At 32.3% G+C, this 16,827-nt stretch overlaps 1 protein-coding gene across 1 annotated transcript in view; it reads right to left on the minus strand.

The window, feature by feature from the left end:
- The window catches only part of LOC128190564 (uncharacterized), a 46,426-nt gene that overhangs the window by 19,463 nt on the left and 10,136 nt on the right, over nucleotides 1-16,827 (minus strand). Inside the window, exons 3-8 of the mRNA XM_052862655.1 lie at nucleotides 16,512-16,542; nucleotides 16,181-16,234; nucleotides 9,108-9,131; nucleotides 8,529-8,677; nucleotides 7,254-7,313; nucleotides 725-763 (exon numbers count right to left, since the gene is read on the minus strand). Of these exons, the coding sequence (XP_052718615.1) occupies nucleotides 725-763; nucleotides 7,254-7,313; nucleotides 8,529-8,677; nucleotides 9,108-9,131; nucleotides 16,181-16,234; nucleotides 16,512-16,542 (357 nt within the window). The remainder of the gene's footprint in view (nucleotides 1-724; nucleotides 764-7,253; nucleotides 7,314-8,528; nucleotides 8,678-9,107; nucleotides 9,132-16,180; nucleotides 16,235-16,511; nucleotides 16,543-16,827) is intronic.

Consider the following 16,827-nt stretch of genomic DNA (forward strand, 5'->3'; position numbering starts at 1 on the left):
AAATCTGATGGATATTTTATATTATATTTTGACCCCCAGCCTCCTTTAGATTTGAAGGTCAATTTCATTATGAAAATCTATGATTGTTGAATGTTAAGTTTTCAATAGCTTGCTGAATAGCTTAATAAGTTATAAAATTTGGTCAGCCAGGTTTCATATCAAAGTCCTGTGATTACACAAATGTAAATTGTTTTTACAGTCAACCAATCTATGTTTTATAAAGACAGCCAGCTTCTAGAGCACTCTCTTCTTTTGTTAGGTTTTCTATAACTCTATAATCTTGTGTAGAGAAAATTCACTTTGTCAGCACATCAGTTTTGTTGAGAATAAGTTGGAAAAAATTTAGAAACGCAATTCAATAGACATTTAAGATAAACAACAAGGAATCCTTGGATCAAAGGCTTAAAATTATAAACATTTTTAAAAAAAATCATTGATATCTTCGTCATTTTCTCAATTTCAAGTACAAAATACATCACTACTTTGATAGTACTTTTTGCTGTAACTGTTTAATTAGTTCCAAGTGTAGCAACAATTAATGTTTGATAAAATATGGTTTACAGTATAACAAAGTGCAAATGTTAACTAGACATGGCTCACTTAATTGATGTCATTCGTATCACACAAAATGCAGCACTGTTGTCTGCTTAATTTTTTTTATCCAAAATAATCATACATGGTTCTTTTTCTTGGCGTAAAAAATAAAACAAATATCACTATTTACCATTATGCAGTAAGACTTCTCTTTCATTTTTTTCAGCATCTGTTAAATAAAAAAGTTAAACCTCATTTTAAATTCTTAAAATGGAATACTACATCGTTACGATATGTCTGACATCTGTTTCAAACACCATTTTGTTCCGGGTTTATATCATTCTGTCTTGGTACAATAAATCTATACACTGTTTAATTGAACTCTTCTAACGAGAGAGATTAGAGAGAAATGATATCACCAAATCGCTTTGAAAATTTGTCAATTTTGTTCAAGTGTCAAGATTTCAACTAACAATAATTATAAGCTGTTTGGTACGGAAAATGTGAATGATATACTGAATTCTTGCTATTGGCATACGTTTTTGGCATGTCATCTGCAGCTCACGATCATTCATACGTGACGGATTTACAATAAAAGCTAAGCAGATATAATATTTTAACTTAAATTATGTATGTATGATGAATATTAAACTGCCCAATGTAAAATATTTGAATGAAAAAAAGACTTGCTTTGGAAGTAAATCGAGAGGTAGGGGATGTGTTTAAATTTAACATGTTTTTGATTTTAATATTTAATTTGTAATAAACATGATTTTAATCTAAAACGTTATTGGTAGCAATAGCAGTGGATGATTTGAAAGTCAAATGAAGGAACAAATTCTGCAAAGGAGCATGTTTGTTTTTAATTACAACACATACTTGTGTATCACTAAAAACAACAAATGTATTTATTGATATACGGGTCATCATATCTATTGTTGTTTATAATTGCTATTTAACTAAAATATTATATATAATAACTCTCAAATTGACATATACCTGCCCATAGTGAAGTATATAGATATATATATAAAGCACAGAGAAATTCACTTTTGTTGGACCTCCACCGTCCGCCCCGACCCCGATCCTCTCAAATTGTACGATACACATTGCAGAGATAAACACATATATAACAAGCACAAATATTGCAATAACTCTCATATCCGCCCCGACCGAGGCTTGACCTCACGACCTCTGGAACCCATTCTCCTTGCAGTGAGCGGCCACCGCGCTCCCAACTCGGCCATCTAGGCAAGACAAAAATCTTGCTTTCGATGACGAACGGAACCTAGCGCGCTGGCCGCGCACTACACATTCGCTTGAGATACAGGTGGAATACAGCTAAACGACAATTTGAGAGGATCGGGGTCGGGGCGGACGGTGGAGGTAACGCACCATTTGAAATAAAATAATATTTACATCCTAGAATTTTTAAAAGATATATTTAATGTTTAAATAAGTCACCTTAATTATAAGTAAGACATTTAAATGTCCAAACGGTTAAATGGATGCAATGTTAACCGAAGCGTGACTGTTCTTTAAAAATGCTCAAATCGTGCTCACACTTCTTTTGGAAAAATAATTCTTTACTTTCTTTTTTGTGATCTTATTATTGATGCATGCATTACTAAAACCTCACAAACAAGAGGCCCATGGGGCCACATCGCTCACCTGAGCAACAATGGGCGTTTAAAAGAAATTGTGCCATATGGTCCCTCGGTAGAATTAATATTGTAAAGTATTCGACTTTTACACTTAAACTTGCATACACGTAATCTTTGACATTGTACCTTCATGAAATACTATTTTTTACCAGAATAAGAAAATCCTACGCAAGATATAAAACTAAACATCTGGTAGGGGTACACTGTTAAGTTGTTAACTTCCAATTCCCCATATTTTCGTCCCCCCCCCCTTTGTAAAGCGATCAAAATATATGAGAGCATATAGGTACATTTTTTTCATCAACTACTTACTAGTAATTGTATTTAAAAAATATATATAATAGTTTTTGTTTTTTATTTAAAAAATCCTACATGTATAGATGTGAAGAAGAAAATTGTACCTCAATGTGCTCAATTCCTCAAATTAAAAACATTCAACAATTTTATTTGTCTTCTCTATTATAATTAAATGACTGTTATTTACTTCGCGTACAAACCAGGATAATTTTCCGCTGTGATATTTTCTTAGGAATAGCGATAATTACTTTATCCCCGCAACAGAAATGTGTCAGAACTATGGAAACTGTTTTAAAGATGTCGTTTTTATTTACTCGTGTCTGAAAAACTATCAAAATTGATGTAGATTTCACATTATTTATTGTATAAAGAGGGGGCCCCAGAGAGTAGGTATATACAGAATATCATTCTTTTATTTTGTTTGTACAAGTACTGTGGAATCATTAAATTTCGTGGTGGATCAATTTTCGTGGAATTCATGGGTACCTCTCATCCACGAATTTACATCCTCCACGAATTGATAAATTAGTGTTATAAAACCTTATGTCCTTATGTTTGTATCAAAGAATACACGAAACTACATCCCCACAAACCTGTAAAAGTTAACAAATCCACGAAAATTGGCCCCCACGAATTATTATGATTTCACAGTATCTAACACACTCTAATTCATATAGAATTTCTAATGTTCAACCAAAATTTCAGCGTCAATCGTAGAATTATAAGCAAGATACAGAGCTCACAGTTCGCCTAGGTTTGAGTCATATTTTGATCACATGTGTTTATTACATTCAGCTTAAGATTTTTAACTTGGTATTTCCTATTCAGCATTTAAAATTGTAAAAAAGAATGGCCTAAGATTTTCAATTCTTTTATTCACTCAAGACCAGAGACATAAATCACATTATTATCTATGTCTCTGCTCAAGACAAGTTCACTGGCATTTGAGGTTCAAAATCAGTTTATACAAATGTACACAAACACAGTCAATGATCAAATGTACATTAGGAGTAATAACGACGAAAAAAGGTTAAATTTACAATACAATAAGTTGTTTAAGTTGGTTTCTGGAAGAACTTTATTAATCTTTAGTTTTTCAGATCTGTGTACAAACATAGAATTGTGAGCAAATCTCTGTTTCTTGCTTATAATTCGAAGCTTAACACCCAAATATGGTTAGTAAATAGAAATTGTAAACAATTAAACACATGAAACATGCACTATAACAAATAAAAAACACAATTTATTTTTTCGAAATGAATCATATATATATATATACATATATATACCTACATATTTCCGTCAGCGATATCAAACTCTATTTAAACTGAATAAACTCGAAAAAATGCCGAGCATCTCAACAAAGCCTATTGCATTAATCTGCCATTACGCAAAAGATAATGCCGAATTACCGATAGAATGAATTCTATTTCATTACTTTTTGAAACATCAGATTTTGCTTAATTTGCGCAGGTAAACAGTTAACTGTTTGATTTACCGAAGTCTCTGTTTGATTTGATACGTAAAAATCACGAAATACAGACGATAGTTCCCAGGTAACAAAGCATAAATATTGAAACGAAACAAAAATCAGAACAAGCTAACACCAACGTCATGTGTGAAAACTGTCAACGCATTGAAATATTTAGCCTCAATTTACTTCACAAAATCGGCACCAATATATTTTGCATGTTTCCAAGATTTCCCTTTATACGCAAGCTGTTGCACAACAAGCAAATTCATTATAGTCAGGTCGACCCTTTTTCGTATAATGTCATGGCTTCTTTAAACAAAGAACCTCGTTTTAGAAGTATGGAATACGAGTCTTGGTAAAACGGGTATGCAAACCCGGGCCGTGGCAAAATAATAGCCGGGGTTAATAACTGCCAATCTTTTGTTTTGCCCAGGCCAAGTCTTGCCTACCCATTTTACCTGATGCCGAACCCGAAGCTAATAAACTGATTGAAACATGCCTTTCCTTTATTATGATTTTCGTAATAACTCAGATTTGAAACAGAATTAGTCCTTAAATTTTGCAATTTATGTTTTTCTTCCCATAAGGATAATTTATGCTAAACTACGTTGAATTGGAATCAGTAGTTCTTGAGAAGAAGATTTTTAAAAATGCACCCCCTTTTTCTACAGTTTCAAGGTTTTCTCCGCTTTGAATACAGATCAGACTTTTATTTCTGCAATTTATATTCGCCCTCCCCTAAGAATGCTTTGTGCCAAATTTGGTTGAAATTGGATAAGCGGTTTTAGAGAAGAAGTTCAAAATGTAAAAAGTTTACAGACGGACGGACGGACGGACAGACGGACGACGGACAAAATGTGATCAGAATAGCTCATTTGAGCTTTCAGCTCAGGTGAGCTAAAAACCCGACGGGGAAGTCGCGGTTGATCGCAGAAGAGCGTGGCAGGACAGTTGGTATGGTCTCTGCAAAATGCTCCTTTAGTGAGTATAGAAAAAATGTTAATAATTGTACGATTACCGGTGATATTTGCTAAAACATGACACAGCATGCTTATCAAATAAAAAAAAATGTCGTTTAAGGTAGCCAAAGTGTTTAAAAGGCACCACACGTCAATTGCAAGGTTGTACCGGAAATTTGCGCAAACCGGAAGTGTGAGGGACCAAGCAAGAATTCCAAAGCGTCGCGTAAATGCTAGGCAAAAAGACAGACAGATCCCATTTATACGAGCGAATGGAGCCCACACCTGATATTGATATGTGATTCACATAATGGGGGGTACCAATGTTTCATAAACAGTACTTAAAGCAACTAGTCAATAAGATTACAACAAATGATGTTTCATTTTCTGTATTGTTATCAACTGTTTAAATAATATACAAATCAATCTTTGTTGCGTTCAGATCAAAAACAATCAAAGAAGTAGTAGGTTTGGTTCAAACATTATTATAAGCATTACTAACCTGATATCTACAAAATTAGTGTTAGAAATTATTGCTGTATTTCCTCGTGATTTTTATTAATTAAAAAATTGGTACAAAAATATTTGAGACCAGGTCAATGAAAGAGACAGACAACTATTAAACAGGATCTTGCACCCTTGCAATATATTTCATTAACTGAGCATTTCTTTTGATTTTTTCATCTCTTTAACAGACGAATATTTATTTTCTTTTTTTCGATTTTTTCTAAATTGTGCAAATGTAGATATTTAATTTAAAGTATATTATGATCAAATACACTTTTAAAGTTTTAGAATTTTCAAATTTCACAATATTTGGCCAAATAGATGTTTTAAAAATGCTTGGACAGGGAAAAATAAATAAAGGCTCAGTGTGTTTCGAACTTATGAATTTCAGAGTCCTAGCTAGCACCCAAATCCATTGCTATATGCTGTTAGGAGATATTTCTGGGGATAAACTATTAATAAAATAGTACGTGATTTTATCGTTAATTTTGATGGAGAGTATATCACAATATGAAGATGTCTAATACCACCTTTCTTTTTAACAACCTCCTAGAAGTTAGTAAGAGTAAGCATTAATATAATGTTACAAAAAGTACAACCAAATTTCTAAAAGTACTGAAAGCCAAAATCTCTTTTGGTAAAAAGTCAACATTGTAGGCAATGTAAAGTTTTTCTGAACATGATAAATAAAATTTATATTACCTAAAAATATCATACTTGGGAGCTTGTAATGATTTGTGTACACACAGTAACAGTGATTTCGTTCTGGTTTGGGTCTTTGTCCTCTCCATTAGTGAAAATAAATAGGCCTTGGTACAAAAGACGATATGTTTATAAAGAAATTAAGAAGATGGGACAGACTCATTTACATACCATGTGACCTTGTTTATCCCAAAATTCCGGTGTTTTAAACTCAGTTAAAAGGTATATATGGCTGACAGTTCCTGTTTACGAGCGGTGTTCAGCTTTAAATATCTAATATTGTACACCTGTTCTGTTTCAGTATTATGTAGATAATGCAAAACATGAACGCAAGTATTTCTAAAAATACAATATCGGTAGAAAGAGTTTTTAAACACATAGTACATTAACTTAATTAGACACACTATGGCCATTTTGGCACTGTATATTATAAGGAGACAGAATCCCTACCCAATTTCAATATAGGTAAAAGACTGTATTGTATTTCTGAATATTTACATTTTTCAACCGTCTTTGTCTCTGATGATATAACGATTCAAATTTGAAGCCTATAGCCCAATAATTGCATAAAAATTGAGCAACACAAAATGGGCGTGTCTTATAGAATATCGGAAAAACGGTGTTGGCTGCACGGCTTTGTAATGCAATGCATGTGCTACCTGAAAAACGTGGTTTCAAAATGTTGTTTAAAAGGGTAGAAATTTGAAAAATATATAAATATAAGTATTAAGGAATCATTCTTTGAATATTGTGAGTTGATATTTTCGGTCGGAGGACGGTAAAATCTGTCATAAAGCCTTTCGGTGTCAGTAAAAGCAAAAGAATATTTGTTACGGTAATATACATTAAGGGGGTTGTGCGGCCATCTTTTAAATATGAGAATAAACATGTAAATATTTCTTGAATTGGCTTTTTTCTGCCTGAAAATAATTACAACTATTATCAAAAGATAAAAAAAAACCAATAAATATGACGTTCTATACTTGTTTCAATGCAATTTACGTATACAAGAGCAGAACAATGCCATCAATTATCACTTAAAACAGCTGTAAAACCTAATTTTTATTACTCCTGTATAGTGTATTGCTCTTGAGAGGATATTAAACAAAACCCTACCTTTCTCTGACTCTTGATGAATATCTGTCCGACCACTGTGTTGTAAACGTTGTCTAAGTTCTAAAACAAGAAATTTTAGCAACCAGTGTCATATAGCACCACTTTCCACTAAACTGAACAAGAAGCAACACATTTTTCAAAACCCAATATCATGGTTACAAACTAATACATCTTTGAAAGAATAATGGTTCCGGAAATTCTCTCTCTCTCTCTCTCTCTCTCTCTCTCTCTCTCTCTCTCTCTCTCTCTCTCTCTCTCTGAATAAGAGAGAACAGATTCGATATTTTTGTAGAGAAATTTCTACAATTCTATAAATATTGGTATAACATTTTGACACCCATTCCTTTTAAAAGGGGTTGAAATTTGATGGATTTCAAAAACTCCACAAGCCATTCTACATGTATCCAAAAAGCAACGCTGTTAAGTTGCCGACAAAATAATAAGGAATGTTTAAAATGACATCACATAATAAAGATCATCAAAATGCTAAAAAATGATGATAATAATAATTTTAATTTCAACGAATGTTTACTATAAAAAATATAAAGTATAAGTATAGGTGTAGTGAGGTACCTTAATGATTATATTAGATGTCTACCAGAGAATTTAATGTATCGTGCAGTCATATGTTTTAAATAGTAATGTTCCCGGTGGTCGATTTTCAGTGCGTGGATTTATCTCAAAATGACGTCATTTATTCAATTACTTGGAAAACCGGATGTACGAAATCTCCTATTGTTTCTATATCACTAAAGTTATGCTGCGTGAAATGGTTAAAATCACAAAATTACCCAAGTGACTTCAAAAGGTAACATTTACTATTACTTTAATTGAAATCACAAAAATTGCAAAAAACATCTACTAAAATATCACAGTATCTAAAATTACATAAAATTACACAGACCTCTGATGACATATTTACTTGCTAAAAGTATCACATCTTGTAAAGCTGTTCTTAGTTTGGGATCTTTTAGTTTAAAAGTGTTAATTATAACTAATGAGACAGTCATTAGAGGAAGCGTTCGGTGGTCGACTATCGGAAACTCATGTCGCCAGGATACAAGTTCGACGTACAGACTTGTCTTTATCCTCTTTTTGCAAGGGCATAATAAATAAAATAAAACATTTTCTCGAAATTCATTGACAATCTGAAATCAGGTACAAAGTTCAGCAATGATGCATGTTCTAATAGTAATGATGTTTGAAAGTGAATCTCAAATGCTTTGTAAAACATTTATTCTGTACTATTAACATTTTTATTAAATATGTAAGTACCTGTATAGAGTTGTTGTACTTTTTTTCTGAATCCAAACTGGTTTGTGACATAAAAAACAACAAAAACGACAACCACAACCACAATGATCAGAATGAACACCACTGCTACTGCAAGTCCTGCTCCAAACATTGAATCACCACCTATTGGTCTATAAAGTAAGAAAAATAAAACAATGTAAAAACAAGCATTATGAGATTTTAACAAAACTGTTAAGGACGCTTTATTGTTTACAATTAATTCAATAACCCATAAGGCCCAACTACAAATGTGCAAAAAAATTGTCTTATGTATTAAACATCATTATGTAAAAAAAGTCTGTATGTCTTTATTTTTACAAAGTTTTGTGTTGTCCGTGTTTTCTATTTTTTCTCTGCTTTGGATGATCCATTCGGTCATGATATTTAATCCAGATTGTTTCATTAAAAATTCAAACACATTTTATCAAGGAAATATTAATAAGCGACGAACAAACACGGCTAGCAATACAAACGTACGTTACATGAGCCATTTTTGTGACATATGAATAAAAACAATGATTATCTATACATGTAATTTCTGTAAGCATATCCATGTCTTACCTATCTCCTACAAGAGTGTCATTTCTACAAAATAAAGTACAGTATATCTACGTTAACAGCTATTAAATTCAACGCATAGTGTTAAACATCAACACACAAGATCATGAAAAAAAACCTGTAGGTTAAATGGTGGAAAAAACCCTCCCCGGTATAAAAAAAATATACATACAGGTAGCATTCATGAGGTGCGTAATATCGGAATAAATTGCCTTGCAATATTAGATATACATTAGTTAATAGAAATGAGCATCACATTGAAAATATTTCTTTTGCTTTTAAATGAAAACCTGATCATAAAAAAATGTTTGCTGAACAGAAATCAATAGTATGCCCCCTTCTGTCCAAAGAGGTGAGTTATAAGTGTAAAAAGATTTAAGAAAGATTATATTAAAAAAAGGTTACAAAAGATCAAGTGTCGTTTTTATTTGTCATTATACAAGTTTATAATTGTATTATTATCAGGAGATCCTATATAATTGCATCTCTATGTTTAGACTAGTTTAAAGTGTAACCTGCTATAAGTGTTTTCTTTATCTGTCTCTGTATATTTTTTCGTACAAAAAATTAATTGCTTGTACGTGAAATCGACAAGTACAATATGAAAATTTAAGTTGTGTGTATTGTAACGATAATTTAAATGTTTAAATATTAAAAGTTCTTTTGACACAGGATGAATGACCATCTTTAAGTCCTCCTTAAAGATAGCTTAAAGGTGTTTAAAGGTAGCTTATAATTAAAGACGATCTTTAAGCCACCTTTAAGCTATATGTGTTGTTTAAAGGTGGCTTAACGAAAGCGTAAAGATGGCTTAAAGGCAGCTTAAAGACTATCTTTAAGCCACCTTTAAGCCACCTTTAAGGACAACTTATAGGTCCTTAATGTCCCAACTTCTTTAAGCCACCTTTAAACCACCTTTAAGCTACCTTTAAGCCACCTTTAAGCCATTAAAAAAAAATTAATTCAATATTGTGCTTAATTTCCAACAAAATGTATTAACTTTATGAAAGAAAATGTATTAAAACGGTTTTTGTTCTAGAAAAAAAAATGAAAAAAAACAAAACAAAAAAAAACCGCCCAAGGCGAGAATTGAACCCGGGACACTTCCTCTGCGCCACGGCACCTTACATATTTAACAGCGTTTTTATATCCTATATATCAGTGGATATTGAATCAATGTATTGAATGTGTTTACTTGAAAAGAATTTGACAAACCATTCAGTTTGTAACAATCAATTATATCTAATTTATATATTACATGCATGCATGTATTTAGAATGAAATACGAAACTTGGTCTTCAGTGAACAAAAATATATTATACCTAAATGGAAATTGTTAGGTTCACTAGTAGGCTTTCTTAGTAAATAAATTTAAACCGAGTAGATATACGTTCATCTAATTTATAGCTTTAAAAATGTAAGAAGGAAAATGAAATCATTTCTTTTATTAAATGCATTGATACTATTAGGGTATTTGTTCAATTTCCCGCAATTTCCCGGTTTTCATGATCGCGGCGCCGTTCCAATATGTTTAAATAATTATATGTAATTGTATGTTCATGATTTTTGAAACTATCAATTCTATAACAAACAATATTACCAATTACCGGTGACGTATTTAATGCATGTGGCAATTGCAAAATTTAATGATGTATACATATACTTGTACATACAATTGTATGATGTGCCAGGCCGGGTATGTGACATACTTACCCTTATACATATATTTAAAATCAACACCTATTTATGATCACCGGTACATTAATTAATTGGCCTCAAGATTTTACTCTTACATAATGTATCGTTAATTTGTAGACGTAACATTTTTGAACCCCAGAGCAAGGAAATAATACTTTGAAAATGAATTACAAATATAAACTAGAACTTTTTTTGTCTTCAACAAAAAGTAAGGGCTTTTCGACAGCCCCATTATCCCTTTTTAATTAAATTTTCAAAAAGATATTTATTCTCTACTTTATTTCCAAGTGTTCTAAACGCCTTGGTATCACCAGGTGCTTAGATAGGAACTTATGAGTAGTGCAATGTGAAAAGAAAGATAACTCCAGAACTTTACAGGTACCTACACTTTTAATGTCCAGAGGAATATTTTCAAAAAATCATATTGAAGTAAGTATTCCTTCCTCGGACACAAAATTTGGTATGCCTATAGTATTTATGCTGTACATTCTTACAGCAAAGCGAGATAACTCTTACTAAAAAACATTTTGAAATTTAAACAAGTGATGATCTTTGGGCTTTCTTAACCCCTATAAGGAGTCAAAAAGTGGCCCCTTGGACCATAAATTTAAGATTGTCCTCTATATTCATAACAATAAACTGAAAAGATTTTTAAAATCAAAAGAGAAATAAAAAAGTTACAGCTGAAGGGCTGTTTTGTACGTTGGCCCCTGCAGATCCCTAATTTTTTCAAATTGTCTACCCAAAAACTTTTCCGGTCTGCGCATTTTGTGTATCATTATACATCTGAAATATTGTAATGCTAACTTGTAAACTTTTTAAGAAAACGAACGAAGCGTGATTTTAGTTTAACATTGAAACTCCCATAGACAATTTTTCATAGGCTCATAAAACCGGAAGTACTCAATATATTTTATTGAAACTTGGAGTATATCTTGAATACTTCTATCTGAACAATGTCTATTCGTCTTATAAAATTTCTAAGGTTTTTTGAATTTTTTTTTCTTTTTCATCCCCCCTTATCTCAAGTTTGAGCCCTAATATCTCAAAAACGGTAAGAGATAGAGAAATAGCTACGCTTATGATTTTGTACATCAAGACAAGATGCATCTAAATCTTAAACTTGAATGTTCTAACTAAAAAAGTTATAAAGATATTGTGCATCAATGAATTTTTAGTATTTAGTATTTTCCTTGTCAAAACCGGAAGTGCCGGAACCGGAAGTCCAAAACCTTACATACGCGTGTCATTCAGAGATGCTATAAGACTATTGTATAATTGTTTCAAAATTGTTTTGCGTTTTCAAAAAATCGCTGACGGAAATTCTGTCGAGCATAAGAATAATAATAAGAAACATCAGAATAACAATAGGTCTTTTCGACCGAAAGCCGAAAAGCCCTGATTAACTTTTATTCACTAGACTTATCGTATACTCGTACATACTAAGATTCAACGCCTTTAGAAACCCTGACGTGCACCTGGGCACACGACACAACTGTTGTGTATATCTTGTATATTCTGTGTTAGTTCCATGGGTTTTCTTAAGTTGGACAAACAATAGACTCTAATTAGATATACACAAACGAACAAAACTATGTCTAGACAAACAAAGCAGTAATATCCTGCCCGATATAACAAAGGCAGTTGAGAGTCTTTTCATCTTTATCATGTATCTAGCAGATCTAGAGTTAGAAACTAGAGGTACTGTGAGCAAGCTCACAATTGATACCCCCCGCTAAGAAAAAAATCATAACGCATGTATTTTTGCTATTATAGAAAATATTGGATGAATCTATTTCACTGACCATTTTCTATAAATAACAACTGCTCTATTTTTTAAAACTGTTAATGCTAATAGGAGTAAACAAACCAATTTCTATCCTTTAATTCCATTTTATTTTAAGTTAACTGTTAATGCATGAGGACATTTGCATCCTTCCTTTAACAACCATGACTCTAATCAAACTTGAATCAAACGAAATCCACATGTCAAGCAGCCATTTAATATTTTGAATTATTGGTATACTGAGCCCAATTTTTTCCGAAATTTTTTTTCCACACATTTTTTTTTTCCAAATGAAAATTTCATCGTGGCAGGCCATTTTCAGAGAGACGGGGATGAAAATCTAAAAATAATATTATGTGGCCTGAGAAGAGCAAGCTTTGTGTCAAATTTTAGCTTCTAATATTTCCATTAATACAAGAAATGACACAGACAAAATTTAGCATTTTCGAAACAATGACCTTGAACTTCCTAAATTGACCTTGGGTCAAGGTCATGACACATCCTTACGTCATAAGCAATATTTGTGTGAAGTGAGAACATTCAATGCTTCTCCATAAGGAAGATATGGACCGGACACGAATTTTGCATTTTTTCTGCCAGTGACCTTGACCTTGCACGAATGACCTTCGGTCAAGGTCATGACACACCCTTAGGTCATAAGCAATCTTTGTGTGAAGTAAGAACTTCCAATATTTCTCCATAAGAAAGATATGGACTGGACAAGAATTTTGCATTTTTTCTGCTAGTGACCTTGACCTTGCCCGAATGACCTTGGGTCAAAGTCATTACACACCCTTAGGTCATAAGCAATCTCTGTGTGAAGTAAGAACTTCCAAAGTCAATGTTTCTCTATAGGAAAGATATGGACTGGACACGAATTTTGCATTTTTTTCTGCCAGTGACCTTGACCTTGCCCGAATGATCTTAGGTCATGGTCATGACACACCCTTAGGTCATAAGGAATCTTTGTGTGAAGTAAGAACCTCCAATGTTTCTCCATAAGAAAGATATGGACCGGACACGAATTTTGCATTTTTTCTGCCAGTGACCTTGACCTTGCCCGATTGACCTTGGGTCAAGATCATGACACACCCTTAGGTCATAAGCAATCTTTGTATGAAGTAAGAACTTCCAATGTTTCTCCATAAGAAAGATATGGACCGGACACGATTGCACAGACAGACGGACAGACAGACAGACAGACGGACGGACGGACAAGGTGATTCCTATATACCCCCCCCAAACTTTGTTTGCGGGGGGTATAATAATGAAAATTGAAAAAAAAAATACAAACCTTAAACCGATTATCAAATTAAATCATGCATTTTTGGTTCACCACTGAGAGAGAGAGAGAGAGAGAGAGAGAGAGAGAGAGAGAGAGAGAGAGAGAGAGAGAGAGAGAGAGAGAGAGAGAGAGAAGAGATTATTTCACCGATTAATTGATAATAGGAAACAAACATACTTTAATTAGTTTTATGCACATATAAAGACACAGAGACTGCGCTCACCCCTACAATAATTTTGAAACCCCCAAAAAATTATAATGAATTTTATAACGGCAATCTGTGTCCATCGGAGCGGTGCTGATGATAGAGATCTGTGTTTAATGGAGCTACAATTAAAACCGCCTGGAACACCCCCCCCCCCTTCCTTGGAAATAAAAATCACTCGGATGACCTCCTCCCATTCCTATAAAAGAGCTTTTGCATTTAATATATGTTTTTATTGTTCAGCTTGATCAAACTTGACTTAAAGGGAACTTAAAGATAGTTTAAAGACAACTTAAAGGGAGCGTAAATGCCACTTAAAGATGCTTAAAGGAGGCTTAAAGATAGCTTAAAGGTGACTTAAAGAAGTTTGGACATTAAGGACCTATAAGCTCAGCTTAAAGGTGACTTAAAGGTGGCTTAAAGATTGTATATCCTTTAAGCCACCTTTACGCCACATTTAAGCCACCTTTAAGGACTTGCTTAAAGATTGTTTTTCGACCTGTGTAAAGTAGAACAAATGTGGCAATGCTCTTGGAAATATAATTACGCAGTTTGAAATTTTTTTTTTCAATGTGCGTTAAATTTGGGACTAAGTAAACGCACTTGTAAAAGATTTGTCAAAGTTTGTTATGAGAGAAGATCAAGTTATTTATCATCAAGACACCTAACGAACCTTGAAAAAAAATTGTATAAATCATAAAATACGGAATTCGATCTTATAACTAATTTCGTATTTAGTCAAACAAAGTGTTTATATTTATTTTTTTGAAGAATGTATCCGCCTGTTTCTTCCCATACATCATATCAATTCCAAAAACTGTTGAAAAAAGTAATGTTAGTTGAAGGTCAAACTTAACCTAATGAATACTGAATTTTAATATTGCACACGAATCTAAAAGATTAACGTGATTGTTGGTAAACTGTGCAAAATGCTGTGATCAAGCATATATTTAATACCGGTTATCTTAATAAAGCACATGATGATTAAAGTGACATGGTGACTTAAAAACAATGTTTTACTTTTTGACTATGACAACAGAAATAAGAATATAAGAAATTTAATCATACAGAAAGTTTCACGAATCATAAATCATCACCTTCCGTTTACAAGTCAATAAAACTTTTTTTGAAATTACAATGGAAACAAACCGAATTATTTTGGACATTAATTTGAGTGTCACGTGATTCTAATTGCTGTCTAAAAATATTTACAATAGGATTTACACACTGAAACAAGAATTTAAATTTCAAGTTAGGCCATTCCAAGTTTTTGCTGTGTTTAGCGTCCGCGGACAGATTGGTTTCAGAGGAAAATATAAAAAACAAAAAACAAAAGACAATGGTTGTTCATAAAATTCGATCGTTTTTTCGTATATCGGGCTCGGGATCGCATTTTTTAATCGGGATCGGAAATCAAATATTTATAAACAGCATTCAAACTGCAAGATGTCAGTTCAACTATAATGCAGGGAATTTATTTGGTTTTTTTATTTCTTATATGAAGTTTTGTGCCAAAGATATGGATTTTTTTTTATTATATTATTTGTTATTTTTGTTACAAAATGAAGAAAATACTTAAAAAAATATAATAAATTTTTTATTGTTGAACCTTTATAGTTGTGTGTTTTTTCTAAGGTTTCTGTTTTTTCCTGATAGAAAGATAGGTTTTTTAGTTTTGGGTGGACGCTACACAAAGAAAAAACTTGCAATGGCCTTATTCGATGACTGTTTTGAGATACATGCACTCAGGGATGTATATAGTTCTTAAAGACATCATGTTTCACTGAGAGGCCGCTGGTTGATGATCTATGCCATGTATTTACATTTTCCCAGCGCTTGCATGGCTATGAAAGGGAAGGGTAACTCAATATTCATGTGTTAGGTTAACGCTTTATTTTATTTTCTCTATTTAATTTGATTTATTAACTTTTGAACACCTCAATTTTTCAAATGCTAATCTTTTCATCTGATATATAAAATATGTGGAAATCGTGTCAAAATTTGATATTTGATACATCATTGTCTTGTGCGTCACAATGTCTCTTTAAACAAACCTTTTAAAGATCATATTGACTATAAGCTAAATATATAAAGCCTAATACCTTGAACCTGCATTGGTGGTTTTTGGGGTTATGTTTTGTGCTAAGGTTGTTTTCCTTCAAAGAAAAGTGTAAAGATGACTAATAAATGGTAATTCATCAATGTGTTATTAATAAGTTAAACAATAGTTTGTAATATGACGAATATTTTCGTAAATTCCAACTTATTCTGGTATGAAATTAAGAATGTCAACGAAAATGTTTCGTTTGAAAATTATCAGAAAGAAAAACTAATTAATAATAAACACTTTAATTTTACTTTCAAGTTTAAACATTTTAAGCAATCAATATTTTTAAAATTCAAAAGTTAAGAGGACAAACAAATTTCACTTACATCTCATAAAAATTTCCGTAACAAATTGTATCTGAAAAGAAATAAAAAATTCGTATTAACATTAAACGATCTCTTTTCCAAGCTTTGGTAACGTTGGTATAGTTTAGAGGTCGATGGGCCATATCATTTACTAGAGCAATATAACCAACTCTAATCCAAGAAAATTAAAAAAACAAAAACAAATAAAAAACAAACATAAGGCCCATGAGCCACATATCTCTCCTGAGCAATAGTTCTTGTATCATTCTATTTCAAAATATGGTTTATGTTCCTATTTTATTTAAAGCCAAGACAACTGCACTTTGTTTTTTGATGT

The sequence above is a fragment of the Crassostrea angulata genome, chromosome 6 (assembly GCF_025612915.1).
Source record: "Crassostrea angulata isolate pt1a10 chromosome 6, ASM2561291v2, whole genome shotgun sequence".
NCBI classification, from domain to species: Eukaryota; Metazoa; Mollusca; class Bivalvia; order Ostreida; family Ostreidae; genus Magallana; species Magallana angulata.